The 21,706-nt window shown below is 35.6% G+C and overlaps 1 protein-coding gene across 4 annotated transcripts in view; it reads right to left on the reverse strand.

Moving 5' to 3' along the window:
- Positions 1–21,706, reverse strand: part of EPS15 (epidermal growth factor receptor pathway substrate 15) — a 161,210-nt gene that overhangs the window by 15,996 nt on the left and 123,508 nt on the right. For all 4 annotated transcript variants that reach the window (XM_057500206.1, XM_057500205.1, XM_057500204.1 and 1 more), the window contains 3 exons: positions 13,477–13,512; positions 12,451–12,587; positions 8,405–8,471 (listed from right to left, as the gene is read on the reverse strand). In XM_057500206.1, coding sequence (XP_057356189.1) covers positions 8,405–8,471; positions 12,451–12,587; positions 13,477–13,512 — 240 coding nt within the window. The remainder of the gene's footprint in view (positions 1–8,404; positions 8,472–12,450; positions 12,588–13,476; positions 13,513–21,706) is intronic.

Below are 21,706 nucleotides of genomic sequence, written 5' to 3' on the forward strand. Positions count from 1 at the left end.
CATATTCATAAATGACAGATCCAATAAAGGATTGATATCCAAAATATATAAAGAGCTCACACACCTCAACAAACAAAAAGCAAATAATCCAATTAAAAAATGGGAAGAGGAGCTGAATAGACAGTTCTCTAAAGAAGAAATCCAGATGGCCAACAGGCACATGAAAAGATGCTCCACATCGCTAATCATCAGAGAAATGCAAATTAAAACCACAATGAGATATCACCTCACACCAGTAAGGATTGCATCATCAAAAAGACAAACAACAACAAATGTTGGCGAGGTTGTGGAGAAAGGGGAACCCTCCTACACTGCTGGTGGGAATGTAAACTAGTTCAGCCATTGTGAAAATCAGTATGGAGGTTCCTCAAAAAAGTCAAAAGAGAAATACCATTTGATCCAGGAATTCCACTTCTAGGAATTTACCCTAAGAATGCAGCACTCCAGTTTGAAAAACACTGATGCACCCCTATGTTTATTGCAGCACTGTTTACAATAGCCAAGATGCAGAAGCAACCTAAATATCCATCAGTAGATGAATGGATAAAGAAGATGTGGTACATATACACAATGGAATATTATGCAGCTATAAGAAAAAAACAGATCCTACCATTCGCAACAACATGGATGGAACTAGAGGGTATTATGCTCAGTGAAATAAGCCAGGCAGAGAAGGAGAAGTACCAAATGATTTCACTCATCTGTGGAGTATAAGAACAAAGGAAAACTGAAGGAACAAAACAGCAGCAGAATCACAGAACCCACGAATGGACTAACAGTTACCAAAGGGAAAGGGACTGGGGAGGATGGGTGGGAAGGGTGGGATAAGGGCTGGAAAAAGAAAGGGGACATTACAATTAGCATGTACAATGTGGGGGGTGGGTACGAGGTGGGCTCTACAACACAGAGAAGACAAGTAGTGATTTTACAGCATCTTACTATGCTGATGGACAGTGACTGTGAAGGGGTATGTGGGGGGACTTGGTGAAGGGGGGAGCCTAGTAAACATAATGTTCTTCATGTAATTGTGGATTAATGATACCAAAATTAAACAAATAAATAAATAATAAAAAATAAATATAAATAAAGGTAATGAACACGCTGGAAAAATATATGAAAGCACAATTTTAAAAACCATCTATAATCTCATCAGAAATAACCCTTAACCAATATTTAACATACTTCCTTAACAGCATTTTTTCCTGGTATTTTTTTCGTACATATTTGAGATCATACTCTTCTGATATGATTTTTTGTGAGGTGTGAATGATAAAGCTACCTTTTAGGCATGTCACTTGTTATCCCCTTGCCTTGCTTTTAATTAACAATATTCATCATACCTGACATATTATGTATTTCTTTATTGCCTATCTTTCCCCTATAAGCTCTACAAAGACAGGAACTTCGTTTTAACTATTTTATATTCAAGGCCTTGAATAAGCTCTGGTAAGTAGATAGATGACACTTACATTTGTTGAAAATATTGGAGAAAAAAATGGGGACAAAAACCATCTGTTCAGTAAGGGTCTTCCAAACAGGTATCATTTCTTAGCACAACCACTGACCAACAACAAACAAAGGAAAGGAGTTTTAGGTTCACCATCCCTAAGGAACAGCTGCCCAGCAGAGAATCCTGGGAGCAGGAAGAAACTTTTTACCCTATACCTATTTATAACCCGTAAGATAATCAAATTCAAGCTCACAGAAAACCTTCAGGAGATACTCATGAATAATCTGAGGTGTAGAGGTTGGTGATTAATAAAGGATCTATCTCTCAAGCTGGTCTCCAATTCATTCACTCATTAACACTCATTCCTCCACTCATACTTACTAAGCATCTATTATGATCAAGGATAGGTACTAGGGATTTGGCAGGGAATAATACCAACCTTCAAGGACCTCATAATATAACTGAGAGATACACATGTACACAATGGCTACACAGTTTGTGTTCAAGTTCAAAGACAGCAAACCTAGTGCTTTTGTGGAACGGTAGGAGAAGCAACACCTACGTTTATGTGCAAGAGGCAAAGATGACTTTACAAAAAAGGTTTCACTTTCTTTTACTTGTGGAACGAAAGGAGGTAGAAAAAGAGTTAGACATACACATACTATACAAAAATATACAAATAGAAACTGCTCATAAATACACATTTCTCCATTAAAAAATTAAGTGGACTTGAAGAGACAGTCCTGTGGACAGGCCTGTGGTTTGTGAAAATGGAGAAAATTAGAGAAGAAACATGAAAGAAAGCACAGGTTAAGAATAATAAAACATAAGAACATCTGCATGCTTAGCTTCAGTCATAGCCTGTAAAAATGAAGAACTACTTGGCACTACTAAAGCAAAGATGCTCTGGGGAGGCCACGAGCTCCCTTCTATATCTGCAGGATATTTTTATAAAGCTTTAATTAAGAGTTGAAAAGATTCTACATTTTCTAAGTCAGGAGTTAGTAAAATTTTCCTTGCAAACAATTTTCTAGCATAGAACGAATCTCATTTAAGATGAAGTGGAAAAAACTTTTACAAGTCAAAATAAAGTGTGGGTAGAGACCAAGTTACTTGAATTTGCTTTCTTTAGTTTTCTTTCTTAGTCTGCAATGTGTCTACCAGGAGCAAATGTTAAAAAGACCCCAGTGTGAGTATAACAACAAAGCAAAACTGAAGGAACAAAACAGCAGCAGACTCACAGAACCCAAGAATGGACTAGCATTTACCAAAGGGAAAGGGGTTGGAGAGGGTGGGTGGGGAGGGAGGGAAAAGGGGATTAAGGGGTATTATGATTAGCATACATAATATGGGGGGGCAAAGGGAAGGCAGTATAGCGCAGAGAATACAAGTAGTGACTCTATAGCATCTTATTATGCCGATGGACAATGACTGCAATGGGGTTTGTGGGGGGATTTGATAATATGGGTGAATGTAGTAACCACAATGTTGCTCATGTGAAACCTGAGAAAAGACTGTGTATCAATGATACCTTAATAATAAAAAGAAAAGACCCCAGTGTGAGGCAAAATATCAAAAATCTTTAATGTCCTTCTGTCTCTATCCTAACTGCTATACTTTAGAGGCAGGAGTGGAATGATTTATCATTTAACTTTCAAGAGTAAAAATGTACCTTTGTGTTTTTAATTTATTTTGAAAGCCTATAGTTTTCTTATTCTGTGAGATTAATGTTTTTTCTGATTGAACACTAAACTTCCTGGTGAAAAAAGGACAGGGATATAGGGGCATGAGTAAAGCAGGCAAATGTTAGTGACTTGGCTATGTAATGCCACCTCTCTGAGGCTCAGTGATTTCCAGATGTTGGGATATTGTGAATGAGTAAGCTAAATAAATATATTAAGAACCTATATACATACATAAGTAAGGGGGAAACAAATTAACAATAAGAACTAAAAAACGTCCAGCTTTCATTTCACAAACAAAAGGACTTTAAAGGCAAAAAAAGAAGAGAAAACCATCTTAGATTAAAATAATTCTTTCCAGGAAAAAACAGTTGGCAGTACTTATACATACATGCACATACGTTCTCTCCCTCTGTTTCTCTTCCCATTGTTCTTATTTCACTTGGTAAATTACAAGTAATATCAGTCTATACTTGGGAACCACACATTAAAAAGAAGTAGTAGGAGAAGGAGGAGTACTAGTAACAGCAGCCACCATTTACTGTGATACATAACACAATAAATACTTTGACCTAAATTACCTCATTTAATCTACCCAACAGACCCATGAAGTACAATAATTAACCTAAATTTTTAGTTTAGGGAACTCAGACTAAGAAAACCTAAGAAATTTTATCTGAGCAAGTTCTGGTAGTTGTACTCAAGTACCTATGCCCTAATCATAACAACCCCTCTCTAGGCTATTTATGTTTCCATTCACTTCAAAATCTTATGACAATGTAGCAGATTCGAGACAAATCATCATTTCTTCAGCAGTCAATCTGTAAGCCTCTGAAATGTCCCAGAAGCTCTGGGGTGGGAGGGTAGGGAAGCAACCTAGGATGACTTCCAGGTCTCTGCTTGGATAACTGAGTAGATGGTACCATATTAACAGAGATAGACATGGGATAGCCAGATGTGCAGTATTGTTTTATATTTCAGAGGGCAGATGACTTTCAGATATATACCTGTGACACAGTAAATAGAAAACCATCAATATTTATACATATAATACAGATAACATGTAACAGTATATTAAATTATAATACAAATAATAAAAAAATTATAAACATACACATACATATATCCAGAGCACAGGGCCAGTGACTTATATTTTTGGTTTAACAATATGGTCAAATGTTAAGAAAGACTATTCTGGCAATCATGCAGATGACAAATTGGCAGGTAAAGAGACTGCAAGCAATTTAATATCACAGTCCAGGTAAAACATGATGAAGGCCCAACAAGACTGAGCATAAGGAGGAACAGACAATCAGGATCCACATGGGGGTAAAACAACAGTACTTGGCAATTTATTGGAAGTGAGGAATGATAGAGAGGAAGTCTACAGTGATTGGCTGAGGGTATAATTTGAAGGCAGAGTCGGTAAGATTTCCTGACAGCTTAGGGGTAGAGTAAGAGAAAAAGAAAAAATAAGGGTGGGTTCTATGGTATTAGGTCCTACCAATGTTAAAGATGCAATTACATGAATTAAGACACAAGAGTAGCATCTGGAGAGGAAGATGGTATGTTCAGTGTTAGATATGTTGCATCAGGTGGGTCTACCAGATACTCAACTGAGATGTCAGCAGGTGGTTGGATATATAAGTCTAGAGTTCAGGAAAAAAGATGTGGCTAGAAATATAAATCAGCATATAGATAATATGTGAAGCCATGAAACCAGATGAGATCCCCAATGGAGTTCAGGCAGAAAAGAAAAGAGATCCAGGACCTAAGACCTGGAGCAACACAACACAGAGAAGTTAGGGAAAAGAGGACAAATCAGCAAAGGCCACAGAAGGAACGACCAAAGAGGCTGATGGAAAACCAGAGACCTCATCTGAATGTGGTTCCGTCTATTACTACTTTTTTAGCCTTGTGAAATGGCTTCATCTCTCCATGTCTTGCTTTCCCTTGTCTATATACTAAATATAATGCCAATTATCTCATGTAGTTGCTGTGGGTATTAAATGAGACCAAGTATGGAAATGGTTAGCACATAGAGTGCTGGAATTGTGCAAGTGCTCAATAAATGGCATCTATTATTATAAGGATTAATAACAATAAATCTTAGCTCCCTCCCAGGTGATTATAGTCATTTATTCTAACACTTCACAGAAAATGAGTTAGGGCCTGAAATTGAAAGAGAAGACAAACAAAGGCAATAGAAACCTTGCCATTACCTGACTATTCTTTTATTTTTAAATAAGCTTTACCAAAATGTCTATTTTTCTGTGAACATGCCTTGTATATCCTGTTTCCATTCCTTGCTCATGTTACATTCTTTGCTTTACATACTCTTTCTGTATCTACTTACTAAATTCCTAGCCCATTCTTTCAACAGCATACCACAAAAGCCACCATGTAATTTGAAATCATTCATGTTTATCCTAAGTGGAGACAATCTCTTTTCCTTTAAATTCTTGCAGCTTTAATGAACTCTTATGACACTTATCATTTCCTTAGTGTGGTAATCAAGAGTGAATTATACATACATTAACTTTTTGCCTTATTCTCTTATGTTATTCTTTCTAATCATACAATATTCCTAGCAATATATTAGTTCATCAGGTCAATAACGAGTCTAAAAAAGCATATGTATTTTAGAAAGATGTAATTTAAACAGTGTTACTACAATAAGCCTTTTAGATATCTTATTTGCTGTCATTCTAAGTTTTGGTTTAAATTAATAGCCAGCAACAAGAACAGACCCACAGACCAATGGAACAGACTAGAGAGCCCAGATATAAACCCAAGTATATATGGTCAATTAATATACAATAAAGGAGCCATGAACATACAATGGGGTAATGACAGCCTCTTCAACAACTGGTGTTGGTAAAACTGGACAGCTACATGCAAGAATGAAACTGGATTGTTGTCTAACCCCAAACATAAAAGTAAACTCAAAATGGATCAAAGACATGAATGTGAGTCATGAAACCATAAAAGTCTCAAAAGAAAACATAGGCAAAAATCTCTTGAATATAAACATGACCAACTTTTTCCTGAATACATCTCCTTGGGCAAGGGAAACAAAACCAAAAATGAACAAATGGGACTACAACCAGCTAAAAAGCTTCTGTACAGCAAAGGATACCATCAGCAGAACAAAAAGGCATCCTACAGTATGAGAAAATATATTTGTAAACGACATATCTGACAAGCGGTTAACATCCAAACTATATAAAGAACTCACACGCCTCAACACCCCAAAGGCAATAACCCTATTAAAAAATGGGCAGAGGATATGAACAGACAATTCTCCAAAGAAGAAATTCATATGGCCAACAGGCACATGAAAAGATGCATAACTAATTATCAGAGAAATGCAAATTAAAACCACAATGAGATATCACCTCACACCAGTAAGGATGGCCAACATAGAAAAGACTAGGAACAACAAATGCTGGTGAGGATGTGGAGAAAGGGGAACCCTCCTACACTGCTGGTGGGAATGTAAACTACTTCAACCATTGTGGAAAGCATATGGAGGTTCCTCAAAAAACTAAAAATAGAAATACCATTTGACCCAGGAATTCCACTCCTAGGAATTTACCCTAAGAATACAAGTTCTCAGATTCAAAAAGACAGATGCACCCCTATGTTTATCCCAGCACTATTTACAATAGCCAAGATATGGAAGCAACCTAAGTGTCCATCAGTAGATGAATGGATAAAGAATATGTGGCACATATACACAATGGAATACTATTCAGCCATAAGAAGAAAACAAATCCTACCATTTGCAACAACATGGATGGAGCCAGAGGGTATTATGTTCAGTGAAATAAGCCAGGCAGAGAAATACAAATACCAAATGATTTTCCTCATTTGTGAAGTATAACAACGAAGCAGAACTGAAGGAACAAAACACAGCAGCAGACTCACAGACTCCAAGAAGGGACTAGTGGTTACCAAAGGGGAGGGGTGTGGGAGGATGGGTGGGGAGGGAGGGAGAAGGGCATTGAGGGGTAGGTATCATATCATGATTAGTGCACATGGTGTGTGTGGGGTCACGGGGAAGACAGTGTAGCACAGAGACGACAAGTAGAATCTCTGTGACATGTTATGACACTAATGGACAGTGACTGCAGTGGGGTATTGGGGGGGACTCAACAGTAAGGGTAAATGTAGTAACCACATTGTTTTTCTTGTGAAACCTTCAGAAGAGTGTATATCAATGATACCTTAATAAAAAATAAATAAAACAATTAAATAAATAAATAAAATTAATAGCCAGCACTACATTAAATCTTGTTTTCTACAGATTTGCTTTTTACATTCGTCTTTTGCTACTCATATTGGAAGGTAATTTTCAACCTCAAAACAATGCACACTGCTAAATTTCTTATTACAACTTGTACAATACAAAAAATCCAAATTGTGAAGGCATTTCTACTAATCTTTATGCTAATAATCTTCAATTTGTCACAATCAGCAACATTATGTACTAAGTAACTCACCCTATTTTCATCTGGAAAAACAAAGCATCCTATTTTCAGGATGAGTTAATCTCCCTCTAATACCCTGCTCTTCTACACAATAGCTGGTTTGTTTTTTTTGTTTTTAAATGAATAGTAACAAAGAAGCAAAGTTACTTAGTTGAAAAAGCTTTTAGATTCTGTCAGACTTAGGTCTGAATCTTGGCTTTACCTGGTTCAAATTTACTCAACCGTATAATCTTGATCAAGTTACTTAATGCTCTGTTCCTCAGTTTCCTGATCTTTAAAATGGGACTATTATTTAAAAGGTTATTAAAAGGATAAATGGAAAAGTAGATACTACAAATGAAGCATGAAGACTAGATGCTAGAAGATTTAGTTTTCCTTTTTATTACTAACAGAACCTATCTTCTATTTGTAAAGTTCTCATCATCACCTATTAGAAACCACTAATTTTTAAATTTAGGCCAAGATCCTTAAGAAGCAATGTTGACTTTGAAACTGCTAAGCAACACTGCCTTTTATAAAGAAAAATTAATACTGGTTTCACTGATATTGGCTAGAGTACATATCCTACTATGATCTTCAACATGAACAATAAATAATGAATAATAAAAGCAGAAAGTGATATACACTTATTAGTGGTAGATTATAATTGGATATAATTGTACAATACTTTTAAAGCCATAAATAAGTAAACATGACAAATGTCTATGGAGACCAAACAAAGAAGCTTAAAGAAAAAGGTAGCATTTCTGTTCAAAGAAATTGGTAACTTATTTCCTTACCAGAATCACTTGCTGCGACAACTGTGCCACCAGGAGCAAAAGGATCATTATGTTTCAATGTTTCCACCTAAACAAATTGCAGAAAACATGACTAAAAGGAATACTTTCTAAGTGAAACCTCACTGCCACATCAAAGGAAGTACTCTTTACACACTCTAAATTAAGAAATACACAGCATTAGGAGCAAATGTTTCCCCTTACTGATTTGCAATCTTATTATATCGAAATCATACATATAATTTTCCAATCTTCTTTTCTTGTGAAATATAACATCCATTCAGAGAAGTATATGAAACATAGGTACAGTTTAACAAGTATCAAACGAACACCTTTGTAATCACCTCCCAGGAAACTGCCAACACAAAGTATTCATGTGCCCTTCTCCAATCACAATCCCACCCCTCTTCCTCTGTAGAGGTAATCGTTTCCTGACTGGTGGTATTCATTTCTCTTCTTTTCTTCATAATTTTGCTACTTGTACAGATACACACTATTTTGACTTTTTATTTTGAAATAATTTTAGATTTTAGAATAGCTGTAAAGAAAATACAGAGTTCCCATATGCCCTTAACTCAGCTTCCTCTAATGTTAGTATCTCATACTAATATAAATCCACTAAAACTAAGGAGTTAATACTGGTACAAATACTATAGACTTTATTTGGACTTGACCAGTTCTCCCATTAATGTCCTTTTCTTATTCCAAGATGGTATGTTGAATTTAGGATGCATATTTACTATAAGGCAATGCTAGATTTCCATTTTCTAATTGTCACCTAAATATAATTCTGGCATTCTCCCCCTAGGAGGAAACATGAAGACAAGTAAGAGGGAGAGGAAAGGGAAGGGAAGAAAAAGAGGGATTGAGAGGAAAGAGGGATCAAGAGAAGAGTATACATGTTCAGACAGAAGATATACAGCTTTCTGCTAAAAAAATATCCTGCCATGTCCAGTAATAATAAGTCATGTAAAAATCTGGATCAAGTGGCAAGGATGAGTAGCTACCTTGTGTAAGGACTTTATCAGAAACCAGAGATTCCTGCTATTGAACTGTTTTCTTTAGTGTTTAATCTTTGTCAAACAAACTGTATATTTAGGAAGATAAGGGAACCTTCTCTTTCTGGCATGAGGCTCTTGTTAAGAGGCCAGATGAAAGCCTTGGTACACAGGTGAAAGGGGCATGAAAACAGTTTTGGAACATTTATCTCCCATTCTGATTCATGCTTATTAATGGGTCATCTGTATTATACAGGCTCTACTTTTAGAAGAAATTGGATATGACCTTTGAATGTCAAAGGATATTGCAGAGCTCAATTTATAATTTTCTAAGTAAAACAGATGTATTTGAAAAGACAAAAATAATGCTAACTGGGAGTCAAAATATAACTCTCTTTATATAAGAGGACCCATTAAAACTACTAGCAGAAAGAAGTACTTAATACTAATGAAGTCTTTCAAAAAGAAAATAATAGTGCTTATTTGAACTGATGCCAATGGTCTTATTAATACTAGCACACCAGCTTATACTCTGATTACATCTGCTGAATGAAAATACATAACAGTCAAAGAAGAACATTAAGGTAGTCTGTATAGCAAAGCAGCTTTCCATGGTTCCTAATATAACAGTCCAAATACCAGTATGAGAGAGTCACTGACATGATAACCTAAATCACCACCTACTACTGCTTCTTCTCTTGACTTTGAGGGAAGGAAAAACTAACAGGCCTGTTTTTAACAATAGCTTGCACGTTTCGTTTGCTGTCACAGAGAGGTATAGAAAAAGCATGCCTACGTGTATGTCAGGTTTCACTTCTATTACTTCATCATACACTGGGCAATCACTCTTAAGACCCCTGGGATAGCATGGGGAACAGAACTGTGCAGACCATTAAGGAATAAGTGACCACAAAATTATGTTATGTTCAGTTTGATAATTAGGCAATTTAGTAGAGAGAAGCAATTTTCATAACTAAAATTCAGATGGAATGATTTTATAGAACTAATGTTCTGAAATCCTCCCTACAAGGCCACCTAATTTATCTATGAAATTCTCTTCTACATCAGCCATCTACTCTCCCTTTGACAGTCTCAGTGCCTACACAAAGCTACCATACACCAGTTAGGACAGTGGTGTTTGGAAATGGCAGTTGTTTGCTTAGTTTTGGTTTGGGTTTTAAACTTAAGTCCTCTGAAAGCAGAGACCAGCCTTGAGGAAATAGGAAAGACTTTTGGGGAGAGATTCATGTCCAGAAACATCATCAGAGGCTTGTTTGAACAAAAGGGAAGATCACAAAAAACAGAAAGGAAGAATTAAGTTTAAACCTTAGACTACAGTGGTGACAACCTTAGACTTTGTTCATATAGACTAGGGTTTGAATTTAGTTCTACCACTTACTTACTTCTACTTACCCTTTCTACACCTCATTCACTTTAGAGTAAAAATGAGGATAATATAAGCCTTATAGCATTATTGAGAAGATTAAGTGAAGTAACATTGAGAAGAGCTTAGCACCATGCCTGGCTCATAGATGAGATAAGATAAAATGTAACTATTATTATATTATATTGCCAATTTGGTTTTTCAATGGGTTTCTAATGGAGAAATCAAGAGTCAGCAAGGTCAATATTGCTTTAAAAAACTGGAGAAAAAAGAGAAAAAGCAAGAACAAATGATAGAAAAATTTTACCATAGGAGAACAGGAGAAACTTGTTCATTTTTAAATTAGGAAGAGATGCCTTTGCTTTCTTGCTTTTTAAATAAATAAGAGTGGAAAATAAGAGCTAGAACAAGAAAAAAGGAAGGGAATTCAGGCTGCAATCTATTTTAGGAGAATTTGGCAAATGAGTCCACACTACAAACTAAGTGTTGTAGGAAAACAGAGTATTTGGTAGCCTGTCGAAACCTCAGATATCCAGTTACAGAGGCATTTGCTCAGTTTTACACCTCAATGGAAAATACCTAGTTGTTGGCAAAGAAGCTCTTTACCAAATACAGTAAAGGAAGCAATTCAATAATACCCAAATCTATTATCTTTAAAAGAATCAATTACTCTTTTAAGGAAGTATTCCTAATCTAGGAGTATTAAAAGACAAAATGTTGCTTCAAATGCCTGTCAATCAACTATTCCTTTCTGAGTGTTTTACTTATAGATGTGAAACATTCTACCTCAAAAACTACTACATCTCCACTGTAGTCTAAGGTTTAAACTTAATTCATCCTTGCTTCCACATAAAAATTTAAAAAAAAACAAAGAACTCTAAAACCATTCATAGTTATTGAAATCAGGTGGTGGACACATGGAGCTTAAAATATTTCGTTTTATTACCCAATTTGTGTATGTTAAGTATCCATAATATTAGAGCCTCCAGATGATAAAGCATGTAGCTGTAAGGCCTTGGGTTAGGTTATGTGAATGTTAGTCCTGGTGTCTGTATTGTTAAAACAGGAATACCAACACCTACTTTGTGAGATCAATGTGAAGGTTAGAAAAATTAATGTAAAGCACACAGAAAGAAGCACCTGGATCATAGTATTTGGTTATTAAATGGTGATTGTTGTAGTATACATGTTCTCCATGAGAATCTGACATTTAGTGGGGATTTATATTTTTTTAGAAGATTAACATTTCACATATGTCTATGAAGTAAATGATTTACTTTTTCTAAAACATCAATGCTACTCCTTTTAAATTGATTTTCATTATTTCAATAATACATACCAAACATTTCCAAAAACCTTAAGACTGGTTTATGGATTTCTAATCATTTATTTTAAATATTTGCAACAGGACCATATTTGATCCTTTGAAGGATGGAATTGATTTTTGGATAACAAACTTTTCTCGTAATTTTCTAGTGGGAGATCAAGCTGTGAAATACTAGTCTTGTGAACGAAAAACTAGGTGGGTTGGATGAGACTGAAAATCATATATGGCTCCTCAGAAATGATCTAAAAAAGGATTTTTTTTTCACCACTGTTTTATTTTAAGAAACTCATGTAGGACACTTGCTATCCATTTAATAACAATTTTTAGCTCTCCTACTTACTGATGTGTTACTGCTATTGCTGGCTGCACTGAAAGGGTCAGTACTTGAAGTAGCGAAAGGGTCAGCAGAAGATTGCTTGAAGAAACAGTCAGATGCAAACGGATCTGAACCCTTGAAAGGATCACCTCCAAATGGATCTAAGAAAATACAGCACAAATATGAGAGACTAAAACTTGATGCTACATTTCCTATCACCTGAAGGCATGATAAATGCTTTAATTAAAAGACATTTTGAACTCCTGCAGAATCTAAGTTAGGTACTTTGTATTATGACTATTGATCATAAAAAATAAAGTATAGACAGTTAAATCTAATTAAATAACTTTAATTAACATTCTTTCTTACCTGTTCATCATTCACCCAAAATAAATCAGTAATTCCAAAACTTACTACACAAATGCTGCCTGTATACTAGGTTAAAATAATTCCTAAGTAACAGTTAGGGGGACGACAGATTCCTGTGTGGTTTTGCAAATAGATATAGAGTATTTCCCTTAATAAACTTATTTTTGGAACAGGTTTGGGAAGCATAACTAAATGGTAATATAAGATTTATTTTATTCTAATGCAAAAATCCCAGAGAAAAAAATGTCTTAAAAGGCCTGACATTTAGTAATTCTTTAAGATGTTTCCTTTTCCCCCATTCATTCAATTAGGCTATAATCTTAGGAAAACAAAAGTTCTAAACCCTTTAGTAGTATAAATCATTATACTCATCTAATCATTAGCTAATAAGGAGAAATCAGTCTAAAGGTATTAAAAGCATCAAAGTATAAACACTTAATGTCATTTTTTTAAAAGTAAAGTTAATACTTATTAAGCAAATTTGTAAGAGTATCACTCTCTGAAAATGCCAAGCACACACAACATCTTAGTGGAGCTTAAATCGGTTTCAAAACTGAATAAAAAGAAGTCCATGTCCTATAACTACCCAGTTGTGATCTCTCATTCCTAAATACAATATAAACTTATAATTAAGCACAATCAAATTAATGCTAAGATGGACCTCAATAATAATATATTTACCAATTTTCCCAAAAGGATCATCCTTGAAAGGATCACCTGTGATAAAATAAATAAGCAAAAATCAAAATAACAATAGTTACTGTTGTTGTATCATTACTTAAAGGATAACTTTAAAACAAAAGCAAGGTTTCTTCATTAACTCCATCTCAAAGTAGATAAAATAATGAACACCATCCATCTTTAGAACATAATTAAAATAACAGAGTAAAGGCTGAACATAAATACACTTCATAAAAGAGGCAAATCTTACTAGAGCCAACTATAATTACTCCTTGATCAAAAGTAGAGGTTACAGATAGAGGGGAAAAGACAGGCACAACAGCAAGAATTTTACTAACAAAATCTCTACTCTTCACAAGAGTACTGGATACATATTACCATTACCACTTTAGAAACAAACACTGAATTACACTGAAGCAAAAAGAGTTCTTATAGAATTGGAGTTGTGAAATAACCCTTACGCTTACAGTCATTTGAAAGAATGCCAAGACAATTCAATGAGGAAAGAATAGTCTTTTCAACAAGCAGTAAGACAATTCAATGAGGAAAGAATATTTTCAACAAGCAGTGCTGGGACAGCTGGATATCCACATGCAAAAGAATAAAGTTGGTGCCATATCTCACCAATCGTATACCAAAATTAACTCAAAATGGATCAAAGATCCAAATGTAACAGTTACAACTCTCTTAGGAAAAAACATAAGAGTAAATCTTTATGACTTTGGATCTTATATATGACATCAAAAGCACAAGTGACAAAAGAAAAAACAGATAAATTGGACTGCAACAAAATTAAGACAACACAAAATACAAGAAAATATTTGCAAATCAAATATTTGATAAGGGACTTGTATCCAGAGTATGTAAAGAACTCTTACAAGTCAACAATAAAAAGAAAAACCATCCAATTTATAAATGTATAAATTATTTGAATAAATATTTCTCCAAAGAGGACATATGAATGGCCAATAACCACACAGAAAGATGCCTGAAAACTTCAGTCATTAGGGGAATACAAATGAAATTCACAATGAGATAGCACTTCACACCCACTAGGATGGTTATAAATAAAAGGAAAGATATTAACAAGTGTTGGGGAGGATGTGGAGAAATTGTAACCCATATAGACTGCTGAAGGTAATATAAGTGGTGCAAATGCTTTGGAGAATGGTTTGGCAGTTCCTCAAGCAGTTAAACAGAGTTACTATATGATCTGATATATACCCAGGAGAAATTAAAGCACATATCCACACAAAAATTTGTGCATATATGTTCGTAGCATCATTATTCATAACAGTCAAAAAAGTGGAAACAACCCACATGCCCATCAACCAATAAATAAGTAAACTGTGATATATCCATCCAAGGGAATATTATTCATTAGTAAAAAGGAATGAGGTAGTACTGAAAATACTACAACATGAGTGAACCTTGAAAATTTTACACTAAGTGAAAGGAGCCAGACATAAAAGAACACATATTGTATAATTCCATAAATAGGCAAATCTACAGAGACAGAAGTAGATTAGTGGTTGCCTGAAGCTGGAGGTTAGGGGAATGGGACATGACTGCAGTGGGGATGGAGTTGCTTTATGGAGTGATAAAAAATGTTCCAAAATTAGATTTTGGTGATGATGTTATACAACTATGTGAAGATACTAAAAACCATTTAATTTTACACTTTAAATGTACAGTTTATATATCTTTTAACACTTTATAATCCCAATGAAGTGTTTTTTAGAGAGTTTTAATATCTAGGCTTATTTTTGCCATGACTCTAAACAAATTATTTTATCTATGGGCCTCAGTTTCCCATACTTAAAACTGATATACACTGACCTATCAGTTTTACAAGTTGATTTTAGAAATAAATAAAATGCAGCAACAGCTTTATACAAGTGGCATTTAACATAGTTAACAATGACATCAGATATCTTAACTTATTAAACTTACATTTCTACAATAAGACTGTATGCACCTTAAGGGCAGGGATCAGACTTCTAACTGCTGTAGATTCCACTGTTTTAGAAAGAATGGTGTTGCCACTTCTGGTAAATAATTGCTTAGTAAATAATTGCTGGCTGACTTAAGAATGCCCAATCTCCTTTCCTGGTCCATAGTATCTCTTTCTTTTGGTCCTTATTCTTTTTTTTTTTTTCACTTTATCAGGCATATTTTTTTATTAAGGTATCATTGATATACAATCACATGAGCAACATTGTGGTTATTAGATTTCCCCCATTATCAAGTACCCACCACATACCTCATTACAGTCACTGTCCATCAGCATAGTAAGATGCTATAGAGCCACCACTACATGTCTTCTCTGTGCTATACTGCCTTCCCCGTGCCCCACCCTCTATATTATGTGTGCTAATCATAATGCCCCTTATTCCCCTTCTCCCTCCCTTCCTACCTCACCCCCTGACCCCTGAGTCCCTTTCCCTTTGGCAACTGTTAGTCCATTCTTGGGTTCTGTGAGTTTGCTGCTGTTTTGTTCCTTCAGTTTCATTTGTTCTTATGCCCCACAGATGAATGAGGCCATTTGGTACTTGTCTTTCTCCACCTGGCTTATTTCACTGAGCATAATATCCTCTAGCTCCATCCATGTTGTTGCAAGTGAGCGGATTTGTTTTCTTCTTATGGCTGAATAATATTCCATTGTGTATATATATCACATCTTCTTTGCCCATTCATCTACTGATGGACACTTAGGTTGCTTCCATGTCTTGGCTTTTGTAAATAGTGCTGGGATAAACATAGGGGTGCATCTGTCTTTTTGAATCTGTGATCCTGTTTTCTTGGGGCAAATTCTTAGTAGTGGGATTCCTGGGTCAAATGGTATTTCTATTTTTAGGTTTTTGAGGAACCTCCATACTGCTGTCCACAATGATTGAACTAATTTACATTCCCAACAGCAGTATAGGAGGATTCCCCTTTCTCCACATCCTCACCAGCATTTGTTATTGTTTGTCTTTTGGATGTTGGCCATCTTAACCACTTTTGTTTCCCTTGCCCATGGAGATGTATTCATAAAGAAGTTGCTCATGTTTATATTCAAGAGAGATATGCCTACGTTTTCTTCTAAGAGTGTTATGGTTTAAAAACTTACATTCAAGTCTCTGACCCATTTCAAGTTTACTTTTGTGTATGGAGTTAGACAATAATCCAGTTTCATTCTCTTGCATGCAGTTGTCCAGTTTTGTAAATACCAGTTGTTGAAGAGGCTGTCATTTCCCCTTTGTATATCCATGGCTCCTTTATCGTATATTAATTGACCATATATGCTTGGGTTAATATCTGGACTCTCTATTCTGTTCCACTGGTCTGTGGGTCTGTTCTTGTGCCAGTACCAAATTGTCTTGATTACTGTGGCTTTGTAGTAGAGCTTGAAGTTGGGAAGTGAGATCCCCCGTGCTTTATTCTTCCTTCTCAGGATTGCTTCGGCTATTCGGGGTTTTTTGTGGTTCTATATTGGATTTTAGAACTATTTGTTCCAGTTCATTGAAGAACACTGTTTTGATAAAGATTGTACTGAATCTATAGACTGCTTTAGGCAGGATGGCCATTTTGACTATATTAATTCTTCCTATCCATGAGCATGGGATGTGTTTCATTCATTGGTATCTTCTTTAATTTCTCTCATGAGTGTCTTGTAGTTTTCAGAGTATAGGTCTTTCACTTCCTTGGTTAGGTTTATTCTTAGGTATTATATTCTTTTTGATGGAACTGTGAATGGAATTCTTTTCCTGATTTCTCTCTCTGCTAGTTCATTGTTAGTGTATAGGAATGCAACAGATTTCTGTGTATTAATTTTGTATCCTGCAACATTGCTGAATTCAGATATTAGATCTAGTAGTTTTGGAGTGGGTTCTTTAAGGTTTTTTATGTACAATATCATGTCATCTGCAAACAGGACAGTTTAACTTCTTCCTTGCCAATCAGGATGCCTTTTATTTCTTTGTGTTGTCTGATTACCATGGCCAGGACCCCCAGAACTATGTTGAATAGAAGGGGGGAGAGTGGGCATCCTTGTCTTGTTCCCAGTCTTAAAGGAAAAGCTTTCAGCTTCTTGCTGTTAAGTATAATGTTGGCTGTGTGTTTGTCATATGTGGCCTTTATTATGTTGAGGTACTTGCCCTCTGTACCCAACGTGCTGAGAGTTTTTATCATGAATGGATGTTGAATTTTGTTTAATGCTTTTTCAGTATCTATGGAGATGATCATGTGGTTTTTGTCCTTCTTTTTGTTGATGTGGTGGATGATGTTGATGGATTTTCGAATGATGTACCATCCTTGCATCCGTGGAATAAATCCTACTTGATCATGATGGATGACCTTTTTGATGTATTTTTGAATTTGGTTTGCTAACATTTTGTTGAGTATTTTTGTATCTATGTTCATGATGGATATTGGTCTGTAATTTTCTTTTTTTGTGGTGTCTTTGCCTGGTTTTGGTATTAGAGTGATGCTGGCCTCATAGAATGAGTTCGGAAGTATTCCCTCTTCTTCTACTCTTTGGAAAACTTTAAGGAGGATGGGTATTAAGTCTTTACTAAATGTTTGATAAAATTCAGCAGTGAAGCCATCTGGTCCAGCATTTTGTTTTTAAGTAGTTTTTGATTATCAGTTCAGTTTCGTTACTGGTAATTGGTCTTTTCAGATTTTCTGTTTCTTTCTGTGTCAGCCTTGGAAGTTTGTATTTTTCTAGGAAGTTGTCCATTTCTTCTAGGCTATCCAGTTTGCTAACTTATAATTTTTCATAGTATACTCTCATAATTCTTTGTATTTCTGTGGTGTCTGTAGTGAGTTTTCCTTTCTCATTTCTGATTCTGCTTATGTGAGTAGACTCTCTTTTTTTCTTGATCAGTCTGGCTAGGGATTTATCTATTTTGTTTATTTTCTCAAAGAACCAGCTCTTGCTTTCATTGATTCTATTGTTTCATTCCTCTTGATTTTATTTATTTATGCTCTAATCTTTATTATGTCCCTCCTTCTACTGACTTTGGGCCTCATTTTTTCTTCTTTTTCTAGTTTCATTAATTGTGAGTTTAGAATGCTCATATGGATTGTTCCTCTCTCCTGAGGTAGGCCTGTATTGCAATATACTTTCCTCTCAGCATGGCCTTCGCTGCATCCCACAGATTTTGCAGTGTTGAATTATTGTTGTCATTTGTCTCCATATATTGCTTGATCTCTGTTTTTATTTGGTCATTGATCCATTGGTTATTTAGGAGCATGTTGTGAAGCCTCTGTGCATTTGTGGGATTTTTCATTTTCTTTCCGTAATTTATTTCTAGTTTCATACCTTTGTGGTCTGAGAAACTGGTTGGTACAATTTCAATCTTTTTGAACTTACTGAGGCTCTTTTTGTGGCCTAGTATATGATCTATTATGGAAATTGTTCCATGTGCACTTGAGAAGAATGTGTATTCTGCTGCTTTTGGGTGTACAGTTCTGTAGATGTCTGTTAGGTCCATCTGTTCTGATGTGTTGTTCAGTGCCTCTGTCTCCTTCTGAGTTTCTGTCTGGTTTATCTGTCCTTCAGAGTTAATGGAGTGTTGAAGTCTCCTACTCCATGAGCATGTTAATGATTTTTATTTTGAACTCCCTTTCAGGAAGAGTCATGAGGTCCATGTCATCTTTCTCTGGAGTTATATTAATTTCACTTTGAACCAGGTTCCTTTGGCATTTCATATTTTGTATATGGCACCCTCTAGTGTCCCGAAGCTCTTCTCTCTGGAGCTGCTCAGCCCTCACGAGAGTATCATGAAAGCACCATGAAATGTAGGTTTGTGCTCCCAGAGCATTTCTCTGGAGTTAGGTATTCAGCAGCCCCAGGCTTCCACTCCCTCTCTACTCTGTTTCTCTTCCTCCTGCCAGTGAGCTGGGATGGGTAGAGGGCTTGGGTCGCACTGGGCCACAGCTTTGGTACGTTACCCTGTTCCATGAGGTTTATTCTTTTCTCCAGGTGTATGCAGTCTGGCACAGTCCTGTTTCCTGTTGCTCTTTCAGGATTAGCTGTATTAATTATATTTTCATATTATATGTGGTTTTAGGAGGAAGCCTCTGTCTCACCTCTCATGCCATCTTTAATTCTCTCTTCTCTGGAGTGGAGTCTTCAGAGTTTTTATGTACAATATCATGTTATTGGCAAACAGGGACAGTTTAACTTCTTCTTTACCAATATAGATGCCTTGTATTTACTTGTGTTGTCTTATTGCTGTGGCTTGGACCTCCAGTATTATGTTGAATAAAAGCGGGGAAAGTGGGCATCCTTGTCTTGTTCCTGATCTTAGAGGAAAAGTTTTCAGCTTTTCACTGTTAAGTATGATGTTGGCTGTGGGTTTGTCACATATGGCCTTTATTATGTTGAGATACTTGCCCTCTATACCCATTTTGTTGAGAGTTTTTATCAGGAATGGGTGTTGAATTTTGTCAAATGCTTTTTCAGCATCTCTGGAGATGATCATGTGATTTTTGTCCTTCTTTTTGTTGATATAGTGGATGATATTGATGATTTTCAAATGTACCATCCTTGCATTCCTGGGATGAATCCCACTTAATCATGGTGTATGATCCTCTTGATGTATTTTTGAATTCGATTTTCTAAAATTTTGTTGAGTATTTTTGCATTTATGTTCATCAGGGATATTGGTCTGTAGTTTTCTTTTTTTGTGGTGTCCTTGCCTGGTTTTGATATTAGAGTGATGCTGGCTTCTTAGAATGAGTTTGGAAGTATTTCCTCCTCTTCCATTTTTTGGAAAACTTCAAGGAGAATGGGTATTTTATCTTCTCTAAATGTCTGATAAAATTCAGCAGTGAAGCCATCTGGTCCAGGGATTTTGTTCTTGGGTGGTTTTTTTATTACCGATTCAACTTCAGTGCTGGTAATTGGTCTGTTCTGATTTTCCATTTCTTCCTGGGTCAGTCTTAGAAGGTTGTATTTTCATAGAAAGTTTTCCATTTCATCTAGGTTATCCAGTTTGTTAGCATATAATATTTCATAGAATTCTCTAGTAATTCCTTGTATTTCTATGGTGTCCATAGTGATTTTTCCTTTCACATTTCTGATCCTATTTATGTGTGTAGATTCTCTTTTTTTCTTGAAAAGTTTGGCCAGGAGTTTATCTATTTTGTTTATTTTTTCAAAGATTTTGGTCCTTATTCTTAAGAAAAAAACCTACTGTTATTCAGGGGCTCCTAAGACATAATCAAAAGGTTAGTCCCAGGATTCAGTTGATTCAAAATACATACTAGCAAGCCTGAGCATTATATATCTCTTCTCCCCTCCACTATTATTACAACAAAAGCTCTCAAAACTGAAGCTCTAATTCTTGCACAGTTTGTAAATTAAATAGCCTTTTTTGGCAAGAGAATGAAACTGGATTATTGTCTAACCTCATACACAAAAGTAAACTCAAAATGTATCAAAGACCTGAATGTAAGTCATGAAACCATAAAAGTCTTTGAAGATAATACAGGCAAAAATCTCTTGAATATAAACATGAGCAACTTTTTCCTGAACGCATCTCCTTGGGCAAAGGAAACAAAATAAAAAATGAACAAATGGGACTACATCTTGCTAAAGAGCTAAAAATCCATACAGCAAAACACACCATCAGCAGAACAAAAGGGCATCCTATAGTATGGGAGAATATATTTGTAAATGACATATCGAACAAGGGGTTAACATCCAAAATATATAAAGAACTCACATGCCTCAACACCCAAAAAGCAAAAAACCCTATTAAAAAATGGGCGGAGGATATGAACAGACACTTCTCCAAAGAAGAAATTCATATGGCCAACAGGCACATGAAAAGATGTTCCACATTGCTAATTATCAGAGAAATGCAAATTAAAACCACAATGAGATATCACCTCACACCAGTTAAGATGGCCAACATAGAAAAGATTAGGAACAACAAATGCTGGTGAGGGTGTGGAGAAAGGGGAACCCTCCTACACTGCTGGTAGGAATGTAAACTAGTTCAACCATTGTGGAAAGCAGTATGGAGGTTCCTCAAAAAACTAAAAATAGATAAAGCATTTGGCCCAGGAATTCCACTCCTAGGAATTTACCCTAAGAATGCAGGAGCCCAGTTTCAAAAACACGTATGCACTCCTATGTTTATCACAGCACTATTTACAATAGCCAAGAAATGGAAGCAACCTAAGTGTCCATTAGTAGATGAATGGATAAACAAGATGTGGTATACATACACAG

The sequence above is a fragment of the Manis pentadactyla genome, chromosome 4 (assembly GCF_030020395.1).
Source record: "Manis pentadactyla isolate mManPen7 chromosome 4, mManPen7.hap1, whole genome shotgun sequence".
Taxonomy (NCBI): Eukaryota; Metazoa; Chordata; class Mammalia; order Pholidota; family Manidae; genus Manis; species Manis pentadactyla.